General features: G+C 53.7%; 1 protein-coding gene across 1 annotated transcript in view; it reads right to left on the bottom strand.

The window, feature by feature from the left end:
- The window catches only part of Rbm19 (RNA binding motif protein 19), an 83,313-nt gene that overhangs the window by 34,822 nt on the left and 22,734 nt on the right, over positions 1-25,757 (bottom strand). The window contains exons 17-21 of the mRNA XM_021162701.3: positions 24,898-25,061; positions 24,677-24,737; positions 23,649-23,728; positions 21,839-21,894; positions 21,158-21,274 (exon numbers count right to left, since the gene is read on the bottom strand). Of these exons, the coding sequence (XP_021018360.1) occupies positions 21,158-21,274; positions 21,839-21,894; positions 23,649-23,728; positions 24,677-24,737; positions 24,898-25,061 (478 nt within the window). The remainder of the gene's footprint in view (positions 1-21,157; positions 21,275-21,838; positions 21,895-23,648; positions 23,729-24,676; positions 24,738-24,897; positions 25,062-25,757) is intronic.

The raw sequence follows: 25,757 nt of genomic DNA, 5'->3' as shown, positions 1-25,757 counted from the left end.
GGCTCTAGTATCCTACCCCATCATACTGGAAGGCTCTAAAATCCCCACCCCATGGTACTGGGAAGATCCCCAAACCCACCCAACCCTGCTCAGGGTTGTGAGGAAGCCTTGGTAGGAAGTCTGGGGGATGCCAGGTTGGCGGCTGGGAGGTGACCACTTTTCCAGACCAATAGGGTTTGGCCTGTCGTGTGCTCCTTCAGCATCCGAGGAAGCATCTAGTGACGGCCAAGCCCGAGGCCAGGAGTAGAGATGCCACTGCAGGCACTAACAGAGGCGGTGTCTGGAGAGCAAGCTGGAAGGAAGGCCTTGGAGGCTTCCCAGAGAGGCATGGGGGATGGTGGGCAAGGGAGACGGCGGGCAGTGAGCAGCACTGATTCATGCCAGCGCGCCTGCCAGCACTAGGGGAGGGCAACTCACCCAGGCTAGGACAACTGTTATTTTTAAAGTCTGGGAAAGAAAACAATAATAAACAACAGCGTGCTCGACAGCTAGTGAGTTTTGAGAGAGGGGGAGAGCAGGAGATGAATCTGTGAGCTGCACCATTTATTTGGGGCCAAACAAACTGACACAGGACTCCATTCAATCCCACAGGGAAAGCAGAGGGGGCAACGGTGTGGTCCATCAGTGGCCGAGAGCCAAGGGATCTGGGTAGAGACGAGTAGGCCAAGAGAGGACCACCTCCCAGTGGGCGGGTCCACAGGGCAAAAGGAGGCAATGATTCAAATAAAAAATAAAATAAAATAAAATTCAACCAGGGCCAGATGGGATGGAGTGTGGGAAGCTAGGGGAGTCGATGGAGAAGGGGGAGGGCCTTGTGGCCATTAGTGTTCAGCTCACAGGTGGGTTAGCAGCACTTTTCTCAGAGGTGGCAAGGCGAGGAAGAGGCCATGGCTACAGAGAGGCACAATGTGTAGCCGTGCTAGGCTAGCAGCACAGGAGCAGGGGCCGGAGACCCTACATCCCCCTCCGGTTCCATTTGGAAGAACTGACAGTGCGGCCATAGCTGGGGATGACCAGATTCTGCTGGCAGGTCCATGTTGGGGGCTGAGGGAGGGGAGGGTGTGGTCGAGGGACATAATGGAAGCTTTCCACACCCTCATGGGGCAGGATAGAAGATAATTAAAACTAGACTTGGTTTCTCTGGTTAGATCCCAGCTCCCATGAGACAGAAGTTCTGCATGGACCAGATGTGGTGCCAGCAACTCCTATGAAGAGTGGTTACCCCAGCCAGGCTCGGAGGGTCTGGTCCAACTAGGAGGGGGCCCAGGTGGAGGGCAGGGCCCCCTTGCCTCTACACAAGAGCCTCCCCCCACTCTCTGTTAACCATTAAATGTAAGAGCCTGTGTGATGTGTGCAGCTCACAGTGAGCAGACAGTGAAGCAGATGTGTGTGAATGAACTCATGAACAAATGGTTGAATGGACAGCTCTCCCTAGCTGGGAATGGTGGCCTCAGCCTACAATCCTAGCATGGGGAGGCGAAGGCAAGACTGCTGAATCTGAGACAAACCTGGGATTCTCAGTCAGGCCATTTCATTCCACAAAACAAAACATCTTGCAAAGGCTGCATGTTCTCTGGACCCGTGAACAGTACCCAGGTGATACGTGGAGGCCAGAAACCCACTTTGCAGGAGGTGGGTGGAGCACTTGTCCCACCGTCGTATGCTTTGAAACTGGACCACAAACCGCAGTGATATCCCAGTACCTCCTGCCTGCCTCACTTCTCCAACTCAGGGCTCGAAGGCTGGGGCTGTGGGGCTGGTGAGGGGGCTCAGAGGGGCAAAGCGCTTGCCGGGCAAGCCTGACAAGCTGAGTTCAATCCCTAGAACCCACAGAGATAGGAGAGAATAGATTCAGGGTGATCCTCTGACATCCATACTGTGGCACACTACCTTGTGCACATGTACCCAGGTATGCACACATGCACGCACATGTATGAATGCATGTGCACACACATGAATATGTACACACATGTATAAATGCACGCATACACACACATACTATGGTTCATGGTACACTATGGACCTGCTCTCCCTGTGTCTCAAGTCCTCTCAGATAAGTCTCAGCTAAGCCACGTGACGAGGTCTGACCTATGACATATGAGCATGAACCTGACCAGAACCCTGGGGTGCTTCCCTAGTGACTGGGGTGAAACCTGAGGCTCTGAGTACCTGTGTGGCACCCACCAGTGACCTCACTGGACCTGCACACCTGTGGCTGGAGCATGGAGGACATCAGGCCACACAAACTAGCTGGGACAGCAGCAGTGACAGCTGGAGTCAAGGAGCCACCACCCCAGGGAATAGAGGTTGACTCTCCCTGTGGTTAGGTTAAGTTAGGACGCACCTGCTGGGAACCAGGCGCGTGTGGCCAGGGCCTCCGGAGGCACAGGAGGGCAGAGCAGAAGCAGCCAGCCTTCTACACCTAGACAGTGGCTCTTGTTTTAAATGACCGGGGGAAAAAGGGGAAAACCGGTTGGCTCTTTCATTCAGGGCTGGCAGGCTGTGGATCTGACCTCCTGAACATTCCTATGTTGCCTGAGGCTGAGTGCATGTGACAGGGATTGTGGGATCCACAACAGGAAAACTTTACTCTGGCTTCTCACAGAGTCTGCGCCCCCCTCCCCCCACTCCACCCGGAAGCGTGGTGGCTTGATCACAGTCCCTCCTGCCCTGAAGCCCAGGTGTCTCTGTCTCCTCCTCCTTGGTATCATTTGTTTTCCTTAATCAGGTACTTATGAGGCCTGATGAGAGGCCAGGGAAGACCCAGTCAACCTGTAATTAGGGAGGTTTGCAGCAAGCCTCATTAGGCCTCCCAACCCTGCCTCCCAGCTTCACCTGAGGAGCCTTAATGAGGCTGTTCTGGGGGTGGGGGGGGGCAGTATGAGAGGGATAAATTGGTATCGTCCCCAGTGGACAGGTCCAGCTTTACTCTACAGTGACCAGGAGGAAGGGGAGGCTTCCCTTCTCCCCAACACACACAGTGCACAGGGGTGGAAGGCAGGCATGGCAGTAGAAGGTGGGCCAACCCCCCCCATGTGGACCTCACTGAACTATGCAGCAATGTGTGTGTGTGGGGGGGGGAGGGGAAGGGCCACATTTCAGACAGCTTAAAACAAATACAGGAATAAGGTTACAGGGGAGCTGGAGGCATGGCCCAGTGGTAGAGCCCCTGCCTAGAATCCCCCAGTGAGGGGCTGGGGGCGTGGCTCAGTGGCAGAGTGTTTGCCTGGCACTTAGAGGCTCTTGGTCTAGCCCCAGCACCACCAAAACCAAGAGTCATTTGTATTTGAAAAGAAGCAACATGAAGACTGTCATAGCAGAAACCCCTACAGACAGAAAGACAGACGGCTCATCCTCTAGCCCCAGTCATATTTAGTGCCATGGGGAACATCTTTCAAGTGGCCCCAGGTTCTCCGGAGTCACAGGATCTGGGACAGAGCCACTTGTCCCAGGCCACCTGGTATCCTGCCAGCCCTGTCTTTGCAGGTGTAAGGCCAAGGCCACTCTCAGGGAGACTTTGCCTTCCCAGCAGGCCACACTTCTGGAAAGGCACCCACATCTCGCCTGGGTGCTCTGTGACTGTCTCACTGTCCCAACCAGCGCTGCGGTCCCCACAGCCTGGCCACATGCTCAGTCACTCAAGCAACAGATAAAGGTACACGCCAGCAGAGACTGGGCCCCTCCTTTACCTTGCCCATAAGAACATGGTAGCTGTGAATATCACAAATGTCACTCAGCCAGTAGGCACCAGTGAGTGGTTGGTGATGATCTATGTGGTTAACCTAAAGGCCCTATTCTTCTCCCAACTTGTTACACATGTACACACACACACACACACACACACACACACACTGCTTGTCCTGACAGGGTGCTGATCTGATCAGTTTGTGGGGGCAGGAGGGGGCGGAGAGCTCTTGTCCTGTGGCCCCCCACTTCCCAGATAATGACTTCTCTTCAGCAAGTTTCTTGCTGCTGTGGCCGCAGAGACAAGTGGCAGAAGCTGAGATGGGGACAGTTGCCATGATACGTGTGGTGGTAATTTAGCCTCAGAGCTTCGGCTCCTGTGGAATAATTTAACGATCTGGTGGGGAGGGAGGGAGGGAGAGAGGAGGGGGACAGGGGTTATGTGTGGCTTCACATCCCCACCTCCAAAAAAAAAAAAATCTGAGTTCCTAGAGTCAGAGGAGGTGCAAGGCTGCAGGGAAGGAGAATGAGAATCCTTCCCACCCGGACTCTGGGAGGCAGGGGTGCCCTCCGCATCACATCTATAGGAGGGAGACAACAGGTAAATTGGAAAGACTGCAGGGACCGCATCTTCCTTCCCACCCAGAGTCTGGAGTGTCTTTTCCTAAGGGGACAGGTGCTGGGAGCCTGTGGCCAGCCCCCTTCCTCCCCTGTGATGGTTATCTTCATTGTTCAATGGACTGGATTTGGAATCTCCTAGGAGATACCTTTGGACGTGCTGTGAGGGTGTTTCCAGACAGGTTTAACTGAGGTGGGAAGGCCCACCTTGAATGTGGGTGGCCCCATCCTGCGGGCGGGGGTCCTGGTCTGGACACAAAGAGGAGAGACCATGAGCTGGGCCCTGGCATTCCCTCCTCTGTCTAGATGCTCCAGGCAGTGAGCACAGAGCCCTGTCCTCTCATCACCCGCTGCCCACTAAACTGACGGTAGCTTCTACAGGCAAACAGGTCCTTCTTCCTCCACAGCTGACCTCTCGGGTAGTGGTCTCAGCCAAGGAAAGCTAACTGATACATGGGAAAGACAGGCCATGTCCCTGGAGAATGCTGGCCCACAGACTGACCGCCAGGCCACCAAAGTGAGCTCACGGAGCAGACTGTGGCCAGCATGTTGGGTCCTGAGCATTACAGACCTTGGGGTGGGGGTGGTCAGGACTGGTGGAAGGGTGAGGGAGTGGCCCTGCCCAGCACAGGCAGGGAGGGTCAGAATCAGCCCGCTGAGTTGCTGAGGTGGATCAGGCCCCAGCACCAGACCCAGGAAACAGCACAGACAGACCTTAAACTGCCTTCTACCAGCAGCCTCCGGCTACAGAATCTGCCTCACTGGTTCAGGTCCTCTGTGATGCTCATTTCAAGGGGGAGGAAACAGGATTTCAGAAACACCCACCCACCCAAGGTCCAAACTGTGCTCAGTAACCAACCAAGTCACCTAGTCCTGTTCCCAGGCCTTTAGTCACACACACACCTCAAATCTTTACAAAATAGGGACTTTGCGCTGGCCTGGGCAGAGCTCTGAGAAACAAGGGAGGAGCCTTCCTAATTTACAGCCACCTCAGCTGAGTATGAGAGGCAACATGGTTCTGCCAGGTCAGGATATAATTCCCTCAAGCTGGCAGCATCTTACATTCAGGTTATAGAGTAAGCACAACGAAATGGCCTGATTTTGATAACTGTACAAAACATGGTCTTTAAAGACACCCTGTTTTTATAAGAAAGATCTCTTAAGTAACTGAGAAGGGGAGAGGCAGGGATGGAGATCACCCCCCATGTGTTAGAGCCTCTGCCTCAGAGGGTCACAAAAACTAACATACATATGTATAAACAGAGAGTAGAGCGAACATGAAGTTTCATGATACTCTTGTAGCTTATCTATTTCTGAAAGCAAACAAATGGAGAATGGCAGGGCCCGCCCCCCAGCCTCTCAAATCCACCTTCAGCTTTATCTTCTGATTCAGAGCCAGAGCCAGGCACCTATGACCAAGTCTCCTTAAAAGACCAAGAAAACAAAAAGTAAGGCCTTGGGGCTGCAACTGGGTCTGTCTCCTGTGCTAGGTGGACACGGACTGGCTCTGCATGGAGGTGCGGCAGTGCCGGCTGAGACAGAACACAGAGCAGAGCTTTCCTTCGTCCTTTGCCCTTGATGAAGGGCAGACAGATGGTCCTTTGCCCTTGATGAAGGGTAGACACCTCTCTCCTTGGTGGGCACCTGACAGGACACTGCCAAAGGGCTTCAGGGGTCTCTCTGACTTTCACACCAGTGACTCAAATGATAATTTCAAAGAGATGGGGTAGGGGGACCTCACTCCATCCATCTTTGCAGTTTCTTTGTCCTTAAGCAAGTATTTTCTGGGTGCCCACAATGCACCCCTATGATGTGTCAAGCAATGGTGTATAGAGATGATAAGAGCACAGAGGCCCATGGATGGGAGGAGGGAAAGAGTGGCTGGGGCCACCCAGGGCAGCCAAGGCTCCTCTGAGGTCATGGTCCAAAGGTCCAACGTTGTAGCTCACAAACTGAACAAAGGAAAGAGAGAGAGAGAGAGAGAGAGAGAGAGAGAGAGAGATAGAGAGAGAGAGAGATAGATATGCGAATCTAGTCCTAAGTGCAAGGATGAGTGATCCTGGCACTGGGTGGCAAGGAGGTCATGGCTGGGTGTCGGTGATATGGGCAAAGAGGGTCTGAATTTGCACAGGATGCTCAAGGACAGTGGTCCTCTGGTAGGACAACACAGAACCCAGAGAAGGCTCTCATGTCCCCACTGTTCACCTAGATTAAGGGTGGCCAGAGACAGACATAGCAGGCCTGTTGTCTGTCTCTACACAGCCACAGGAAAAGAGTCGCTTTTACACTGGGGAATGGTTGGCGGGGGCGTGAGGGGGAGCCTCTCACAAGAACACTGTGTGCCGAAGGAAAAAGGTTCGACTTGCTCTGCCTTTACAACAGTGGAAGCTCACGGCAACAGCCGCACCCCCAATGCTCCTGGCCCCCAATGCTTTCAAGCTGTAACTACTGTCACCACCACCTTCACAGAAAAAGCCAGCCAGTCTCTGCTCTGGACAAACCCTGTTACCCTTGCTGTGCCTGGGAGTTACCAAGGGATTGGAAGTCAGCTCTCTGGTGCTCAAACCGTGGGACATGATATGAACGTCCACATGGTATAACAGAGGAAGGCAGGGAGCTGGGGATGGAGGAAGGATGGAGAGGAGGAGTGAAGGGGACATGGGCAGGGAGTGACTTTTCGGGAGAACTTTGTTGCTATCTGTACAAAGTCTGTAGAGTTTACAGACTTTGAGATGACACTGTGTGGCCCATCTGTTTAATAACGGAACACCATCTCCAAGAAGCAACATCAAAAAGTATTTGATTCTGCTTTGCCACATTTTATAGTTTTCAGCTCAAATATAGTTTGGTTTTTCAATCCTGACTTTGTTTTTTAGGGATGCTCAGGGTGGACCTGGGGCCTCACAGGAACCACTGTGAACCACACCGCAGCTTTTTACACACTGAGACGGTGTCTCCCTAGGCTTTGCAGGCAGGTCTTGAACTTGGGATCCTTCTGCCTCAGCCTTTGAAGTAGCTGGGATAATTTCAAGTAGCTGGCCTGTGCTATTAGGACTAGTTTCTTGTTTCTGTTTGAGATAAGATCTCGTGGCTGTAGCCTGGTTTTAGGTCACATCTCCATGGTTGCTGGGTCTAAGGTGCAGGGCCTTAAGCAGGCTTATCCCTGTTGCCTTGGATATAGGCTCCTAGGCACAATGGTGTCCTTCCCCTTACTGTATCTTTACCAAGCTCCTTTCCATTTTCTCCTCTTCCTTCTCTTCCTCCTCCTCTTCCTCCCCCACTCCCTCCCTCCTACCCTGCCTTCCTCCCAACCTTCCTCCGAAAAGGCCGGCTGGCTCTATTTTTTACTACAGGCTTGTGGTTTCACTTTGTGCTCTTGTCTTCTCCTCTATAAGTCAAGGCTAGCTCAGGACTAGCTATAGCTATAGAAAGTAACTGGTAACTGAAAGACTGAGGTTCCGGTGGGTGGCATTGCCCCCCAGAGGGCCTGTGGGCACCTGTGGGGATGGTCTGGGCTGCCACAATGACTATCAACACTCCTGGCAAGTTTTGGGTGGGCACCCACTCATGCAGAATATGCCCTGGGCACATGACAAGTCTCTCCACCCCAAGCCCACCTCTATTAATCCACTGCTGCCCACCCCCTCCAAAGACCACCACTGGCCTCCGACCTCATGTGTCCCATGCTCTGGAGATGTGCGGCACAGTGGTGTCTACACAGAGTAGGTGCCTTCGGAGTCATGACAACACTGGCAGTTCAGGACACTGCTAAATGTCACATCCTGAGACCATAGCTCTGAGCTCTATGGTATCTGCAGTCCAGGAAAAGCCAGCACCAGGCCCAGCTGCAGAAGGTGAAACCCGGAGGAAGTGACGCTTAGGGCCCCATGGGAGAGTCTGAGCAGGGCTGGGATTTGGGAAGGAAGAGGGACGACACATGGTCCTATCGTCTGGCTCGCTGAGATTACATTCTTTTGAGGCGCTCTGCCTGGAGCACAGCCCCCACGGGTCCTCAATGCAAGGCAGAGCGCGCCTGCCTCTCCAGCACCACACATCTGCCTTCTGGTACAGCTGGCTTTTTTCCCCCCAAGCCTATAAACAAAACAAACCCAACGACCAAACAAACAGGGAATTTTCAACTGCTTGGGTAGAAGGGCAGCGAATTCGAGCCGTTATTTATTCCCTGCCTGGGTACACGGAGCTTGAGAAGAAACATGCTCCGTGCAATTCCCTACCACGAAGGGAGGGAAGCCTTTGAGAGATGCCAAAGCGCACACATTCCACCAAGCTTCAATTAAGCAGCGAGGGGAGATGAGGAGGCTGTCTGGTGGACCGGCAGGCCTCCCTCTCCATGGTCACCTCCTTCCCAAGCTGTCTGGTGGACCAGTGGGGTCTCTCTCACCGCAGGCACCTCCTTTCTAGGCTTCCTGACTCCCAGATGTCGGGCTTCTGGTCAGCCCCAGTTTGACCGGCTTACAGCCCTGGCAGCTGGAAGCCAGGAGTGGAAATCTCGCTAACTCAATCAATGAGCTCTGACAAGCCTAAATGGTTGTTTGGAAGGGGCCTCGCTCATCCACCTCCCTTGTTGCCCCAAACCTCAAATACAATAAATTAAATAAAACATGAGATACAATTGGGGCCTTTTTGGCCGCTGTTTCTAGTGGGAGTCAGAAACATGTTAATGAAGCCTGCGTTTTCCCTCCTCCTCTTGATGTTTGCTCTCCCTCCTCCCCTGCCTCTCCTGGTGGGTGGGTGGAGGGGGGGCTGGGGTATTATTCAGCGCACTGCCATAGGTGTCTTCAGCCAATCGCAGGCGATGGCAGCCGCTTGCACCTTGCTGACAGCTGCTGTCAAAATACTCTCTCAACCAGCAGCTCGATAATAACTCGAAAATGAGATACAAATGAGTGATTCCTTGTGTGTGACTGCGCTGACGATCCTGCAGCCCACCGGTCCTTGCTGTGGCCGGGGCACACTACAGGGCAGCTCTGGCCTCTGGAGGGAGGCTGGCAGAAAAAACAAAAACCAAAAACCAGAAGCCAAGTGGCCAGCCAGTCCTGGATGAATGTCTGGGGAAGATGCTCTGACCCCTGAAAGGGTCCTGAGAATTATCCCAAGATCCCCTTACCACTGGGTGCTACCTGCCCTTGCCCCTCACTCCCAGATGTACTTGATGAATGGCCAGAATCTTCCAGTGCAAGGAATCCATGAGGTACTTTTTGCCCAATACATGGGGGGCTGCATCTGAAACCCCAGGAAGAAAGAGAACCCCTCAACTGCTTCCCAGGGCGAGTATCACCCACCTCCCCTGTCACCCACAGCCAGGCTGACTTGTTTCTCCCTCAATGATGCCAGCCCCTCACACCTAGGTAAGAATGGCACAGATGAACCCTGGGAGGAGCCAGTGGGCACATAGTCAGCCCTTTTCTGTGGATCCAAGGGATGGGCGGAGTTCTCAGCTCTGGGGTAGGATGGACAGCTCTTCCCCAAAGCCAGGGCTAGAGGAGGCTACTAGGCACCTCTGAAAGTGGTCTAGCCCCGTCTCAGGCTTTAAAAGAGACGGTGCCTTGATGCTGCTTCTCTCCTACTTAATAAACTGCTCTGCACTGGCATGGCAGTCTGGCTATGTTAAAAGGAGCTCCCGTGCGCTAGGCTGTTAGAGAGGACCTTATGTAAACTTAAGGCAGTAAGTATGGTGCCAAGGTCCCAGGGACGGGCACCTATGAGGCCTGCACTGAAACCCCTTCCCTAAGCCTGAATTCTCCTCACTCAGCAAGCCTCCCTCCTCCCAGCCTGTGCTAGGAAAACACTTCGCTTTCTCCCCGCGTGTGTGACAATGTGTGTTCTCCATCAGCGGCCTGTGTCACCCATCTACTTTAAACAGTGAACGCCGGCGAAGGTGGACTCGGCCTGTGGAGCCTGCTGTGCCAGCCGAGCCACTGCAGGAGGCTTTTAAGCGTACACTCGGAAGGACAAGAGGCTCTCAGCACATGTGAGCAGGGGAGATGCCGGTTTGGGGGTTACGTCCATCAAACTTGCCTATGGAGCCGGAGGAGGAGTACAGACTGGAACCTGGGCCCCAGGGCCTTGGTTCTGCCACTTGACGGCTATGAGACCTCAGGCGAGTCACTTAACCTCTCTGCCTTGCTGTCTCCTCATCTGTGAAGGGAGTGTATTAATGCCGACCCCACAGCAGAGGCGCGGGGGGAAGAGAGGATGGGGCGGTGCCACGCAGACAGTTGTCTATGGCTGCTTCTGTGGCTTTTGCTCACTTTCCCACGCTCTTTGGAATGAGATTCACTTAAGAATGGGGAGAGAGCCTTTGAGAGCAAAGCTTCCATTTGTTAGCAGGTAAGGATGCTGAAGGCAATTTCCAATGTTTGTGCGGTATATGAAGGACTGGGCGGAAACCCACGGGATGGGGGGGGAATGGCCCCAGCTACGTTTACATCGAGGAGATTAGAACAGGGGGCTGGCCCAAGAGTTCAAAGGTCAAGATATAAGAGAGCAGAGCCACTGGAGAGATGACTGGCCATGGATCTGACCTGAGTAACCCAGGCAATGCTCTCAAGGCCCTCCCTCCCCAGCAGCCCTGCCCTGGGGATACTGATGGCAGTGCTCTTCCCTCTGACTCTAAGCAGCACCGCAGCAGCACAGGGAGGGAGTCTAGGCCACATAGGAGTGAGCCAGCACTGACTGCCGCTATGTGTGCTTTCTCCCGATCCTCACTCTGTGCGCAGGCATGAATACCGTGTGCGCCTTGCATGTTTGCTCAGCAGCCCCTAACACATATACTTTCTTCCCCTTTAACACAGGGAAAGCTTCTCCCCCAACCAGCACACAGAGGTCTCCCTGGCATCCCTCCCTGCTGTCCTCAGCCCCTCAGCATGAGGGTAGGCAGAGGGAAAGCCAGCGAGGCAGCTGTCTCCAGCAGGAGGAACCCGTGTGCACAGTGCCACCCGCCCTGTCACCGGAAAGCTCTTCTGGGATGTCCCACTCCATAGTAAGGATAGGTAAGCTTTGGGTCCAAGGCCAGTTCCCTGGAGGAGCCACACCCTACCTACATCTGAGGCTGATCCTTGCTGGGAACAGATAGACAGGAGCATTCTCTCTGGGAGAAAAGCCTGGGGGGGGAGTCCCCAAAAACTGGGCTCAGAGAACAAGTGTTCTGGAATGTATCTAAAGGGAAAGCGGTGAGCAGCAGGGAGGTGGGAGACACAGCAGACACTAAGGAAACTCACAGAGGCAGAAACAGAGGAAGGAATCTAGGAGTCTGCATGCCCTCTGCCTGCAGCACAGCGTCAGACACAGAGAGCCACTCCCAGATTCCTTTGTCACATGGCACCCCACAACTGTCCTCAGAACCTCAGTGAGTTCTAAAGGAATCCCTCAGACCCTCCTCCTATCTGCAGCAGCCTCCCATCATAGCCTACCCAGGCTCCATCCCAACACTGGGTACCCACAGAGCAGACACTCAAGGTCCCGGGGTACACTGAGAACCTTGGCATTAGTGCCAGGAACTGTGTTACGCTGACTGTCATGCTGAGGACTGGGTGACATCCCACGAACATGGACTCTGAGAGGCAGAGACTGAAATGACTTCCCTGAAGGAGACAGGTGGCAGAGCCAAGACTCAGAACCTGTGCTTGGTGCACTCCGGAGAGCCTGTGTGGTTGTGTAGGTTGAACACTGCACGGTCCCTGAGGTGGCCACTCCCACAGCACTGAAGGGTCACTGTGCTCGTGACCCTTCAGTGCTGGCCGGCTTTAACAGCCGCTGCCCTCCTCTAAGCCACTGTCCTGTGGCTTCTGCAGACTCTTGGAGGCTCTGGCCATATTCCCCTGCCAGGCACACAGACTGATAATGATGAGCCACGGGGTGCCAGAGGCAGATCAGCCAGGACCCAGTGTTAATCGGGAAGCTGCACCAAATCAGAGACTAACAACCACCAGTGATGCTAACAGTGGAAATGAGCTGCCGGCTTACGTGGACCCAACAAGTGCGTGGTACCAGATACTGGGACTAAGGCTTTTACAACAATTCTTTAATCTGCTGCCTAGGGAGGCCATGTCTAACCAAAAGACCTACCAGGACAGTCCTTATCCCTCTGGGAGCTGACTAGCCTGTGATGCAGTAGTGAGGGCCTGCCCCTTCCAGAGGCTCACAGAGTCCTGCTCACTTGAAAGCTCTGTGAAGGAGAAGGGGCCCAAAGCTGCTGGGCCTTTAGACACTCCAGGGAAATCTCCCAATCTGTGTGGCTCCCGCTGCCTTTCATACCCAGGATGCCAGGAGACAGACAGGCAGAGCCCTGCACTGGCTTCAACAAGTGAGGTGCAAGCAAGAATCAATCAGAGAATGGGCCAGAACAGCCACTGTGTAGAGAGAAAACTAGCGAGGCAAATATTCACTGTGGAGAGAGGGACCACGGCTCAGTCCCAGGGTGCCCCACTTCAGTCTGAGCTCTGTGTCTTCCCTGGATATGGCTGCCAGTAGCAGGAAGAAGAGAGAAGACATGTGCCAGTGCTGGCTGCTTACAGAGGGGGAAGCAGGCTTCCCCACAGGCAAGTGGGAATAGCCTTGTAGCAGATGAATGCTGTCTCGCCAGTTCAAACTGTGGCTGCTTCTGCAGTCACAGCAGACATTACTAATCAATTGTGATGCCACTTTCCACAGAGCCCAGGCAGCCTCCCCACCACCCAGCACAGGATCCTAGGCAGCCATGACCAATAGGTTTCACTGCCTTGCATCAGCTCTCTGATCTAGCTGAAACAACTGCCTGGGGTTACTCAATCCATACAGGGTCCGAGAGCTCAAGCGGTGGCCTGAGTTCTGCCTTCTCGGTGGTGCCCTGTGGGACTGGAAAACTAGACTCCTTTCCAAGCTCACGGCCAACCTCTGATGCCTGAGATAGGAGAGGCCAGAGAACCCCATCCTACCTCCAAGATGGGTTGAAAGATGCCCCCCAACCCCCCGCAGTGCTTGGTCTTCACACCACAGACAATGAAGCTAGGGACTTCTAACTTTCCAGGGTACCAGGTTCATATCAATTAGCACAGATTTAAGCATAAAGTTGATGCAGCATATGGAAGTCAGGGTGACTTCTCTCTCCCTGCTTGTCCCCAACACGACCAAGGACTTACTACTGACCAAAGGCCAGACTAGCTGTGACTGACTCAGTAGCTACTCAAGTCTTCCCAACAGACAGCTGCAGTAGATGCAGCCTGCTTACTCCTGTGACAGGCAGCTCACTACTGCCATCTGTCACTGTTTGGGGTATTGATTTTCTAGTTAAAATTTGGGGTCATTTCCAGATTTGCACATGGGTAGCCTTGGGCATCTTACACAAGGATGTAGGACACTGTGTGGCCCTGCTCCCTGTTCTGCTGTGGGGCTACCAGATTTCAAGCCTCCATTACCCAGAGAGGTAGAGGACTGAAGGGGACCCCAGGCACAGTGCAGGCATTGCTATGGTCAGGAGACCTTGCCCACTGTGTCTTGTCCCACGGCAGTGAGATCAGGAACATACCAAATGGTAACCTCACAGCTAATGCACATGGATCTACCGGAGTGCTCACGGGACTGCTCACTTATACCAATACTGGATACAAGAATCAAAAGCTTAACTCTGGATTGCAGCCCTGGCCAAGGTTCTCTTTGATGCATATGGAAGCCAGGGAGTATGTGTAGGGATGGAGGAGGGGCATGGCCAACCTCACTGGCTTCACCCCAGGTGTGACACAGCATCCTGTCAGCCACACAGTGCCTCAGTTTTTGTCTTAGCTTCCTTCTGTCCTGGCCCTGTTCAAAGCCATGGGTATGTCCTAAAGTGGCTGGCACCCTTTATCCAGAGCTGCTAGCTGGTTCAAGCTACAGGAACCTGAGGTGCAGGGGACACAAAACTGTTCCTGAGAGGCTACATTCCCCCCAAAGGTCCGTAAGTGGCTTTAGCCAATAACATCCAGACCCATCGTTCAATGTGTGGGAACAAACACTGCAGACTGGAAGTGTGTAAGGTGCACAGACAGGACAGGCTATAGTAGTGCAGCCAGATGACAGGGCATTGCCATCAGCTGGGCGAGCTAATTCAACAGTGCTGTTGGGGACGAAGCCTCTACCTCAGCCAGGCACAACAATGGATTCCAGAGGGACTGTGCCCAATTCAGGAAGCCAGGGAGGGGCAGACTCCAGGGAAGGCTGCTGAGTGACACGCCATGCGTGAGTGGGCACTGAGCTGCCACAGGACCAGGGAGACGCTGCGATCATGGAATCTGGGATGCGGTTCCAGAATACACAGGATGACAGAGACAATTAGAACGTTAATAAGGGAAGTTGGTTTACAGATCAGACAACTGGGGCTGGGGGCACTCGCTCAGCGGCTGAGAACTCGCTGCTCTCATAGAGGACGGGCTTCAGTTGCTAATACCAGCATGGCAGCTCACAACCTCCCGTAACTCCAGGCCTTTCTGGTCTCTGTGGGCAAAGACACATGTGCACACACGTACACCCACACCATCCCCCACACAGGTACAGATCAGACAACTACTAGCTATCATAGGGAAACTTAGTAAGAGTCCCACAAATGAGACTGGGTAGAAAAGGTGGGCGAGGCATCACAGCACCACCTCCTGACAGTGAGACCCAGCAACGGGCAGGCAAGCTGTGGCTCATGCAGACGGCATGACTGTACCTCAGGGCAGCATGGGATTTCCACAGGCAGGCGTGGGATGTGGGGCCTCAATGAGTGTACACACTATGCTGTCAGAGGCACAGAAGGGAGGGGAGGGGCCACTCTTTCAGGACGGTGGCAGGGCCAGGAATCGTGGGGACATCTATGTCTTGTGTGGGGTGTTGGCTAAGGTGTGGATGTGTGGGCACTCAAGTATGAGATGCACACAAACCTCTGCATCTGGTCACCTCTGCCCACTTAAGCATGGCACCGGGTTAAATGTCTGTCTTCAGAAACCTTTGCTTGCCACTCTGAGATTGAAACAGGTCCACCCGGAGCCCACGATCCCATGATCATACTGGATCTCTGAGATGATATCAAAGACAGACAGACAGACAGACAGATGGAGCCTCAGGGCCCATGTCACAAGGAGCATATAGCCTACACTGTCAAGTACTGCTGAGCACAGGTAGGTTCAGCTGGGAGGTAGGGGACATTACTGGCCCAAGGCATGACATCCATCTTTCCAGAGAGCCAGGGGAACACGAGCCCCCCTCCCTTTATCCCACTCTCTCTGTGCAGAGCAGTTCAAAGAGCTTGAAGCTTCTAGAAAATACTGCCAGGAACCAGGACAGAGAGCAGCAGGGCCCTGAGTCCCAGGCAGGGGAGGGAGGGTACTGCCTGCCGATAGGGACAGGAACAGAAACAGACTGAGCTGTCCGAAAAGTCTTCACAACAGGTGTGCTGGGCACAGGAGACCCAGGCCTGTAATTAAAGACTCTGGATGCCTGGTGTGAATTGCCCATTCACACCCTTGCAGGTGGCTCACACCTCTGAGGAAGAAATTGCAGGAAAAGAAAAAAAAAAGAAACAAAACAAAATAAAAACCAAAAAAACGGTGTTCTATCTGGAGCCAGAGTCTGGCCAATCTGAGAGGCAGTGGATGTCCCCGCCCTTCGGGGACAGTCCCAGGAGGATGGGCTCTAGATGGGAGCTAACTACAGCACCACAGAGCTGAGTGACCCTAGGCAAACTGCTTACCCTCTCTGTGCCTCCCAACTTGGACTTCATCGGCATTTTAGGGTAAGGCTCTGCCTAGTAGGGCTGCATATGTGAGTCGCATACTCTGTGAGCATCTTCTGCGTACCCACTAGGCACCAGGCTCCCGTGCACACTGTATGACTCTGGTGATATTGGACCTTACAGTCCAGAGTGGGATTTTGTTCAGTAAGTAGATAATAGCGTGGGCAGGGGTCAAAGGGGAGCTAGCAGACAGGCTGGGAGAAGCCAATGGAGCAGGAGAAAGGAACCCAGGCAAGGCTGAGCTGAAGGCCTCGCCTATGCATCCACAGTCTGAGACACTGCCCGGCACTGCACACCCTGGGTTTCTCATTTCCAGATGAGACTCAGGTCACAGAGCTAGGGATGGTGGCACTGGACTAGGGGGCCAGGCTGTGTCCTTTCTCTAACTGCCCTGAGACATCACATCTTCATGTCTGACAAGTCTAGGATACAGGAAACCTGCATGTGAGAGTCTGAGGGCTGGGTGTGTGTGCGCGCGCGCGCATGCGTATCTCCAGTTGGGAAGCTCACAGGGAGAGAGGGAAGGAGGGAGAAGAAGCTGGAGGGGCTACAGAGTCTCAAATCCAGGAGAAGCTCAACCTCTCCTGCCTGTGGGTGGGGTGGAGTGCGAGCAAGCAGCCAGCCACGCAGGGAGCTTCTCTGGTAAGTGCCGCATAACCAGTGGCGGCTGGCAGAGCTGTGTGGGACTCAGGCTGATGGGTTTTCCTATCTTCAGATCCAAGGCTGTAGGCAGCTCACTTCAGGAGCTAGCTCACCACTGCCTGTCAGTCCATATGAACCACGCATGGCCTAGAGTTTGTCAATGGTACCGCAAGCTGTGGTGGGCCAGGCGACAATGACATTCTGCAACAGCCAGTCTTAGGAGGGACCACAGGGCCTCTGGAGCTCCAGGGACACAGGCCCTGCCTCTGTGGGGCAACTTTCAAATCCCAAGGGCTCTGCATTCTGGGAGGGTGGGCAGCAGTAGGGAATACTTTACAGAGGAGACTGAGGCAGAGGGATGGTCTGGGACAGACATGAAGTCAATAGTAAGGGCCTTCCCTTTTTCTCTTCTCTCTTCTCTTCTCTTCTTTCTTTTTTTTGTTTTTGTTTTTTGTTTTTTTGAGACAGGGTTTCTCTATGCAGTCCTGGCTGTCCTGGAACTCACTTTGTAGACTAGGCTGGCCTCGAACTCAGAAATCCGCCTGCCTCTGCCTCCCAAGTGCTGGGATTAAAGGCGTGCGCCACCACTGCCCAGCAGGCCTTCCCACAGAACAGCCATGCACCTAGACTCCCCGGTCACTGGCCTGGTCACTGACCAGGGAAAACACTCAGATCACCTAGGAATGGGCTGTTTCTATTATATGTCCTGTTAGCTATCCTCTGTAGTATCAGTGTAGTGTCTTTTTAGGAAGGAGACACACAGCTTGTAGGCCTGGGCCAGCTCAGGCGTGCTCCTCATCCTCTCAGGTATAGGCAAGGAAGAGGCTAATCTGTCCTCACACAGATGGCCTGCACCCCATGGCGAGGAAGGCAAAGTAAGGGACCTGTAGGTGAGGGGCAGAGATGGGAAGCGGAACAAGAATACCCTAACCAGACAGGGAAGGGACACCTCGAGAAGAGAATGAGAACGTGTGAGCAGAAACTGCCCAGGGGATCTGTGGAGGGCTGTAAGAGGCCGTGGCTGTGCATTCTCCCTGCCTGCCACCCAAGCCTTCTCTCCCACCTTGGACTCCTGACACTAGGCTTCCAAAGTTCCAAGCTGAGTCCACAGGGACCCAAGGGGAGCCTACGGCTGGGCAAACTCCCTGTCTCCACCCCAAAGCGAGGAAGGCGAGGCCCCAAAGATGCTACAGTCACTTGGGGGGAAAGAAACCACTGGAAAGCACAGCCTAAACTGTGCCCACCAGACTGAGAATGATGCTAGCGACCCTCCCTCCTGTCTGTCTGTCCATCCCTCCCCAAGGCAGGAACAGAGAGGTAGCAGGAGTCAAGTTACAGTTCCTCACCAACAGAGGAGAAAACTGAGGGAGGCTGGGTGGGCTGGCTTCCAAACATCCTAACCTTCCTCCCTGCCCCCTGTGAAAATCAAGCATCAGCTTTCAGAATGGACACTGCCTTTCCTGAAATTAGGGACTCTGGGTAAGGCTGCCCCAAGGAAGGCAATGGGGGGGCCTTTGGGGCTTGTGCCCATGGCTGCAGCTGAGCAGCCTGAACTGCAGTGTGTACACACACAAGGTGCACAGACACTCTGAGCAGCCCTGCTGGTCCTTCCACAGGGTAGAGGGGCCTGGGCAGGCGGGTCCTCCAAGCATCTTTGGTGCTGATGGGATAGAGGGAATGACGGCGTGGGAGAGATGAGAAAAGCTACAGAGAACCTCTGGGATTCTGCACTGTGGGTAAAGACACAGGTTCTGCTCCTACAGTTTGGGTGATGCTGACCCACAGTCACCACCCACTGCGGCTGCTCCCTCACAGAGCCTGACAGCCTCTCTCTTCCCTGGCCCTCTGCAGACAGCGACAGAAGAGAGGATACTCCAGATGCAGGTGCCTTCCCTGGGGTCCTAGCACAGTGCCTCATATAAACACACATTCACCAATGTCCCCACCAAGACAACCTGGGGATGACAAGTCCTTCTATAAACATGAGAGGAAAACAGATATACAAGACCAAGTTCTGGTCAGAGCCCTGAAAGCCACATGGCCAGCTTAGATGTGCAGTCTTGAGTAGGCTGTGCCTCGAGTTCACTTTGGCCACAGCAGAAGCCCTCCCATGCCCAGGGCTGCAAGCTCCAAGCCAGCCAGCATGGCAGGCACCAGGCACAGAGCCCAGCACACAGGCACATACTAGGAACGTGGGTTGTGACTTTGGGTGTATCTACCACAAGAAGCGTCCCCAATCCTGCCTGACACAGTAGGTCAACCAGTTCTCCAAAACCCTGAAGCCATCCTTCCCCTCAGTCAGTGACCTTCCGCTGGCTGGTGGGTGGCTTTGTGTAGAATCAGAGCTGAGGCACGGGCCTCGCATCCCTGGGAAAGTCTCACAGTGACCCCTGCTGTCCACCACTGTAATCGGCCCCAGCTCTCCATCTATCCTCTGGGAAGCTAACAAAAGGGAGGCAGTTACTGTCCAGGACAGTTGCAGCTTCAGGGGTTTAGGACCGCTCAGTCAGAACAATGGCGGAGGGGAAGAGACGCTGCATGTAAGTACATCCCGCAGACACTAATTCCCTGACTGCTAAAGAGGAAGTATAATACACAGATCAAACAAAGCACCTTCCCCTGCCTTGCAGTCTATTGTTTCCCTGGATAAATGTCATCCCCGATACACCGTGGATCCCAGTGACACTGTCATCTTGGAGGGATGTGGTTCCTGATCAACACGCACGGTTCTTAGCAACTCCTTTTGAAGCGGCAGCTTTGAGATTGGACTCTTTTTAAAAAAAAAAAAAAAAAAAAAAAAAAGGTAGAGGCACCGCAGGCGAGCCGGGAGCTGACACTCTCCCTCTCTTTTTGACTGTTGTGCCGGATGCTGGTATGTGGGGAAAAAAAAAAAAAAGAAAGAAAAAAAACGCCCCCTCACCCCAGACTGTGACCCGTATCACTAGGCACTGGAGCTCAGACATCGGAGGGGACAGCATGTAGCATCGATCGGGCTGACCGCAGCGGTGAACACCCCCACCCTAGGGGATGGGGAAGAACAGGAGAGAAGGGGTGGGTTTTGAAGCCGATTCCCCAAGCAGCATCCCATCCCTTAACCTCCCAGCAAGAGGAGAGACTCAAGCTCACAAAGATAATTCCCTCTCCAACTTAGCACTTGTCATGTAGCCTTGCAAGACGCAGACAGGTCATTCTACCAGAGACATCACCCAAGACAGTGACAAGCAGAGGCTGAGTGCTCCTGACATGGCTCCTCCCCAGGCAGAGCCTCAGCAGGCCACAGCGGGGGTGGGGGCTGGGGGGTGGGGTGGGGGACTCAAGGCCCCTGTGGTCTCTAAAATCCCAGCTGAACCTCGGTGAATGGAACAGAGGGGTTAAACGCCCCACCTGATGTTCTGAGAACGCGTGCCTTGGGGTGCCTCATGATCCAGTGCCCCCTCATGGGATCACAGAAATGTCTCCTTCAACTTGAGACTCAATGCAGGGCCACCCAAGTGAAAATGCTCTTCTATGCACATATGGGGTGGTCAGCCTGAGGCCTGTGTGGTTCAGACTGTAAGAGTTCAGATACGGAGGGCTGGAGACATGGCTGCCTCAGTGGTTAAAAGTACTGGGTGCTCTTCCAGGGGACCTGGGTTCATTCCCAGCACTCACATGGCAGCTCAGTGGTAATTCCAGTTGCAGGGGATCTCATGCCCTCCTCTGCCTCTGGAGGCACTACATGCACACAGTTCGTGACTGAAGTTATATGCTCATACATAAAACAAAAAGGTTGGGGAAAAAAGAACTTAAACTGATGGACCACCTTTCAAACCACGAGCAGAATGAGCCTGACGAAGTCCAGGCTCCTGCATCAGGCTCCTGTGTGCCATCACGGCCAGGGAAGGAGAGCCCTGAAGTTAAAGACAACCTACCTCTGTCCCAGCCAGGTTGTCTTTGACTCTCGTCACTTGCCTGGGCCCTAAGCCGAGACTGCATCCTGTACTAACAGACCATGGCCTGTGTTCTGTATGTCACATTCACTGTCCTCCCAAAATGGCTTTTTCCAGAGAGCAACTGAGGCCAGTGTCTTAATCCCATGAGGACAACAGGGTCCTCTGGGGAGCTGAGGTGAAGGTCCCAGTGTCTGGAACCCACCTTGAAGGAAATGACTCTCCTGCAGCAAAGCCTGCATGGAGGGGTATTGGTAAATCCCACAGGGGAACCACAGGCTGCAGCCACCAGAACTGCTATCTCTCCTGATATCTGGGGACAGCGCTAAGATACAGGCACACACCCAGACATCCTCCTGCCTCTGAGAAGGGAGGTCAGGGCACTCTTGTACCATAATCTCTGAGATTACGGAAGCCAGACCAAAGGCAAAGTTTAGAAAGCCCCATTGTGGGCTTAAAGCACTATCAGTCAGGACCTGGGAAGCCTCGCAGCCTCCAGGGGGCGCTGTGCCCACAGCCCAGTGTGGGGACCTACCTGAAAAGCTCCCGGATCTCCCTCTGGTTGGCCTGGAAGGGGATATTCCGCACCAGGATCTTGGAGGTCGTCTGCTTCTTGGAGACCTGCTTCTTCCGAGTGGATGTCAAGGCAGGCCTGGAATGGGGTGGGGGAAAACACCAGGTCATCTGGGCTGCCAACTGCTTGTTCCTAGACCAATCCTGTCACCTGCCCACAGAAAACACCTCCTGGTCATTTCAAGTGGCCTCCAGAAGGGGCCAGGATGAAAGCACAGGAAGTCAGCCCATCCTCCGCTAGGGGTGATGGGACTGGAGTTATCTTCTCCCCTGAACATCGTAGCCCATTGCTGCTGTCCTAGAACAAGGACCATAAGAAGGAAGGAACGCCATGAGGGAGGGCCTCAGGCATTCTGAGCCAGCACTTTACCCCCAGGCTACACCCCCAGCCCCATCTCCTCCTTTTATGATAAAAATGGTCACTGACTGGTCCAGACAGGCAGGGAAGCAGGTATGAAAGTTGGCAAGAGAAACCTTAATTTGGAAGAACCCCAAGTGGCTGAGGAATTGGGGTGTGTATGTGGCAGAGGTGGGGCATTTAAGAACCATGAGACACCAGGACAATCAGCACCAAGGTCAGACCAAGGTCAGACACAGAGAGATGCCACCCACCCGAGGACAGAGAAGACATCTGAGGACTCACTTAGTGGCCCGTTCAGAGATTCGTACTTCCAGCTTATGGCCGTCCACAGTGTGACCCTAGAACACAGAAAGACCAGGCCTGGTCACTAACCCATCCTTGCCCTTTTCCAGCACACAGCCTGTCTCAGGCAGAGGGGCTGGTGGGAAGCAAGGACAGAGATGGCTTTAACACAAAAGCAGTCCTGAGCCAAGCAGCCGGTGGCCAGAGAGGGCCAGTCTCCTAGGAATTCTGGACCTCCTAGCAACTCAGGGAGCTATTTCTACCACAGAGGCATATTCAGGGAGAGGAGCCTGCAGGTCTGGCTTGCAGAGAGCTCGCTCTAGTTCATAGGCTCTCTATGGAAGGTTCTAACCCACCCGAGCCACATGTAAGCTAGGCTGGAACTGCAGCCCCCAGCTGCAAAGCTGCTGCATTAGCAAAATGACCCCTGGAAATCTCTCCGATATCCCAGGAAATACAGCGAGTGGGGCTTTGGACACCCTATCCCTGGCAGTGATGTGCACACATGTTTGTGCATAGGAAAGCACATGGCACACATGCAAATGCTGCACTACCAACTTGAGAACGACCAAAGAGAAAATATGGACCACAATCTTCAGAGTTTAATTTGAATCTCAGACAGGATCTGGGACTGCAGTGCGGATTTCTAGTAAGCAAAAGACAAAACCTCACAGGGCCCATGCTGAGCTGTGGCCTCTGCCCTGCATGGCCTGATGACTGTCAATGCAGGGGGCTCTACTGCTATTTTTCTTGATACAGGGTCTACTATTTAGATCAGGCTAGCCTAAGACCTGCTATGTAGACCAGGCTGGTCTGGAACTCAGAGGTCCTCCTGAGTACTGGCCTTGTGGCTGTTTTCTAAGCAAGGTTCAGGGCTTGTTTTCTAAGCAAGGTTTAGGGCTACCACGGGCCACAGGCCAGAGGCCACTCTTGCTGTGGAGGATCACAATCTGCCTCTTTGTCTTAGCCCCTCTCTCGACTTGCTCCTTGATCCAAGCTAGGGTGATGCCTTGTGATGGGATGCAAGGGTTCCCCGTTACCCCCAGGCTTCACAGCAGCTCAGGAAACGGTTCCAAAACTCCAGTCAGGGCTTGCCTGGTCTTCTGCTGCCTTCAAGTCTGGTGCTGGCCCTCCAAAGGACCTAGGGCTAAAGCTGGGCGACTACACCTCCTTCCTCCATCCCAGCATTCTGTTCCCCATCCTGCCCATCATGCTGGCCTCTCACACCTACAAAGCTCATCCCTGTCTCAGAGTCCCTGCTGTCCCCACCTCCTAGCTGCTCCCTCCCAGAGCTCTGAGCAGGTGACTTCTGTCATGACAAGTACTAGTCTCCTGTCATCTCCTTAAGGAGCCCTCTTTGTGTTTTCTGCAGTATCCCCCAGGAAGGTGTGATTTCCATGGAGCGCCCGTGTCCATGCTCTTACGCATCTGTCCAGGTCTGAAGCCCGTCTTTCCCAGCAGAGGGAGGAGCGAGCACATCTGGTTCAGTCATGTCCAATAGACAGACAGGCCTGAGTGTGTATACAGCCCCACTTGCTGCGTTTCCTGGGATATTGGAGGGATTTCCTGGGGTCATTTTGCTAATGCAGCAGCTTTGCGTCTAGGGACTGCAGTCAGAGCCTAGCTTATGGGTGGCTCAGGTGGGTTAGAACACACCATAGAGCCTGCAGAATAGAGCGAGCATGTTTGGAATTGTAGTAAAGAACAAGCAAGTCAAAGTGACCACGGAGGGTGAGAGAGGCCTTTACTCTTTCTTGGACTCCCTTGGGCCCTGGGTCTCACCATGGTGACCCAGGAATCCCTGTCTTACCTGGAGCTGCTTGAGGGCTTTCTGGGCCTGTTCTGGCTTCTTGTATTCCACAAACCCAAACCCCATTGAGAGGAGCACTCCTGAGGGAGAAAGGGAGAGAGAGTGAGTGGGTGGGGCAGGGTGGGGCCCAGCTCCAGAGCAGACCACTGGGGAAGACCCCATGGGTGGACCTCCACTCATTTCTCTTCCCTTCTCACACCCCACTTCCTTCAAACCAAGACCTGGCTCGTGCTAAAAGACCTAGAACCAGGCATTAAGGTGAATCACAATGGGGTAACATGGCTGCTCCTTGGGCCTCCTTGGCTAAGAACTCGTGGACAGCTCACCTCCTAATCAGATTCTCCCTTCAGAGGAAGTGGGCGGTAACAGGGTGATCATGGCTACACCAGCAGGCTCCCGGGACCTGACTGATGGACACTCAGCAGGCACCATGGCTGTCCATTACTAGTCAGGAACATGCTGTGCCAGCCCCTGTGCTATGCCCACCAATCCTGCCTAACTGAAGGGGACTGGATGGGGGTGGTCCTGCTCACTCCTTGCAGGAAGCCAGGAGGAGGCTGCCTAGGACTCAGGAGAATCCTTTGGGCCAAGGAAAGACATGAGGTCTAGGTGCCCCCTGGCCAGGGGGCACACGATTAATGAATCGGTAGAATGTTCTAGAACTTATTCTTCTGGGTATTTCCCTTGGGAAATGGGAAGGAAAGCCCAAGGTCAGCCATTTCTTGGCACACCTGGGAAACTTCCAGAACACAGAGGTAAAGGGAAGAGGTAGAGGCTTCAGCTCCATACTGCAGCCCCATGGAACTGTTTCAAAGCCACTCACTACTAGGGAACATTCTAGAAAAGAGCCCGATGTGTCAGTTGAGTCTGTAAAGAGCAGGAGACCTGAGGCAGGCTGGGGACTGACCACCATACAGGAGGGTGACACCTGGAGACCAGAGGAGTCGGAGATGCCATGGTGGGGTCCTGACCCCCTCCCTCAAGCACTCCCTCAGGAAGCGCTCCTGCTGGGTCATGTGGATAAATACCTGCTTTATTCTTCTTCTTGGAGATGGTGCAGCTCTTTATAGCTCCCACTTTGGAAAACACCTGCAAAAGACAGGCCCCTGTCACCAGGCTGCCTTCTAGAGCAGCCACTACCGGTCCCTTACATGAATGAGGACCCTGCCCTGAGGAGAACAAGGGGGCAGCCGTGATGCTGCCAGGAGGCCGCAGACTGAGGTCCCATCCCTTTGTTCCCCAAACTCACTTGCTTCAGTGTCTCCTCTGTGGTGCTGAAGTTGAGGTTCTTAATGAACAAAGTGCACCCTGGGATACTCTCTTCCTCCTCCTCCTCTTCCTCTTCCTCTTCCATTTTGCCTGTGGAGGCCTCTGCTCCTTCTACCGAAGCCTTTTCACCTTCTGGGTCTAGTACTGACCATCGACAAAGAAACCAGTGCGTTACATGGTGACACTGCAAACTCACAGACATTTCAGGACTTCAAGCACAAAACTTGCTAGATTAGAGGGGTCCTGAGACACTGTTGGCTTCAGCAGAGGGAGAAAGAAAGAGAGGGAAGAGGAGAGAAAGGCAGAGGAGAAGGGGAGCGGGAGAGATGGAATGAGAGAGATGGAGCCAGAGAGAGAGGGAGTGAGAGGGGGTTGGAAGAAGGGGGGACAGAGAGATGTGTGTAAGACAGGCAGGCAGGCAGGCAGACACAGACGTCCTGCTGTAGGCCTCATTCAAGAGAGAACAGAATATTGAACACAAACCACAACTGTGAGTGCTGAACAGGCCTGACCACACTGACTTAATTTTAACATAAATTACCACGTCAACTATTTATTGCCTTTAACCGTGAACCTAAGCAAAATGTTATTTTCCTCAAAAATCACAGACAAACACTCCCCCACCCTCACCCAGGTACTTGATGAACTTCCAAACTAAAATCCAATTTGGAATCTCTCACAGTTGTAAAATGGGGATAGGGCGGGGTTGAAAACAGACCGTTCTCAACAACCCTGCCCAAGGGATTGGACCCAAAGCCTTGGATGCACTGCTGTCAGAAATGCGAGCAAGGGCAATGCACGCTCTGGCGGGCCAACACCAGAAAGGTCGCATGGGCCAAC

This window comes from Mus caroli, unplaced genomic scaffold, assembly GCF_978045245.1.
Source record: "Mus caroli unplaced genomic scaffold, Mus_caroli_1 scaffold_4, whole genome shotgun sequence".
NCBI classification, from domain to species: domain Eukaryota; kingdom Metazoa; phylum Chordata; class Mammalia; order Rodentia; family Muridae; genus Mus; species Mus caroli.
This window is presented reverse-complemented; position numbering and strand designations above follow the sequence as displayed.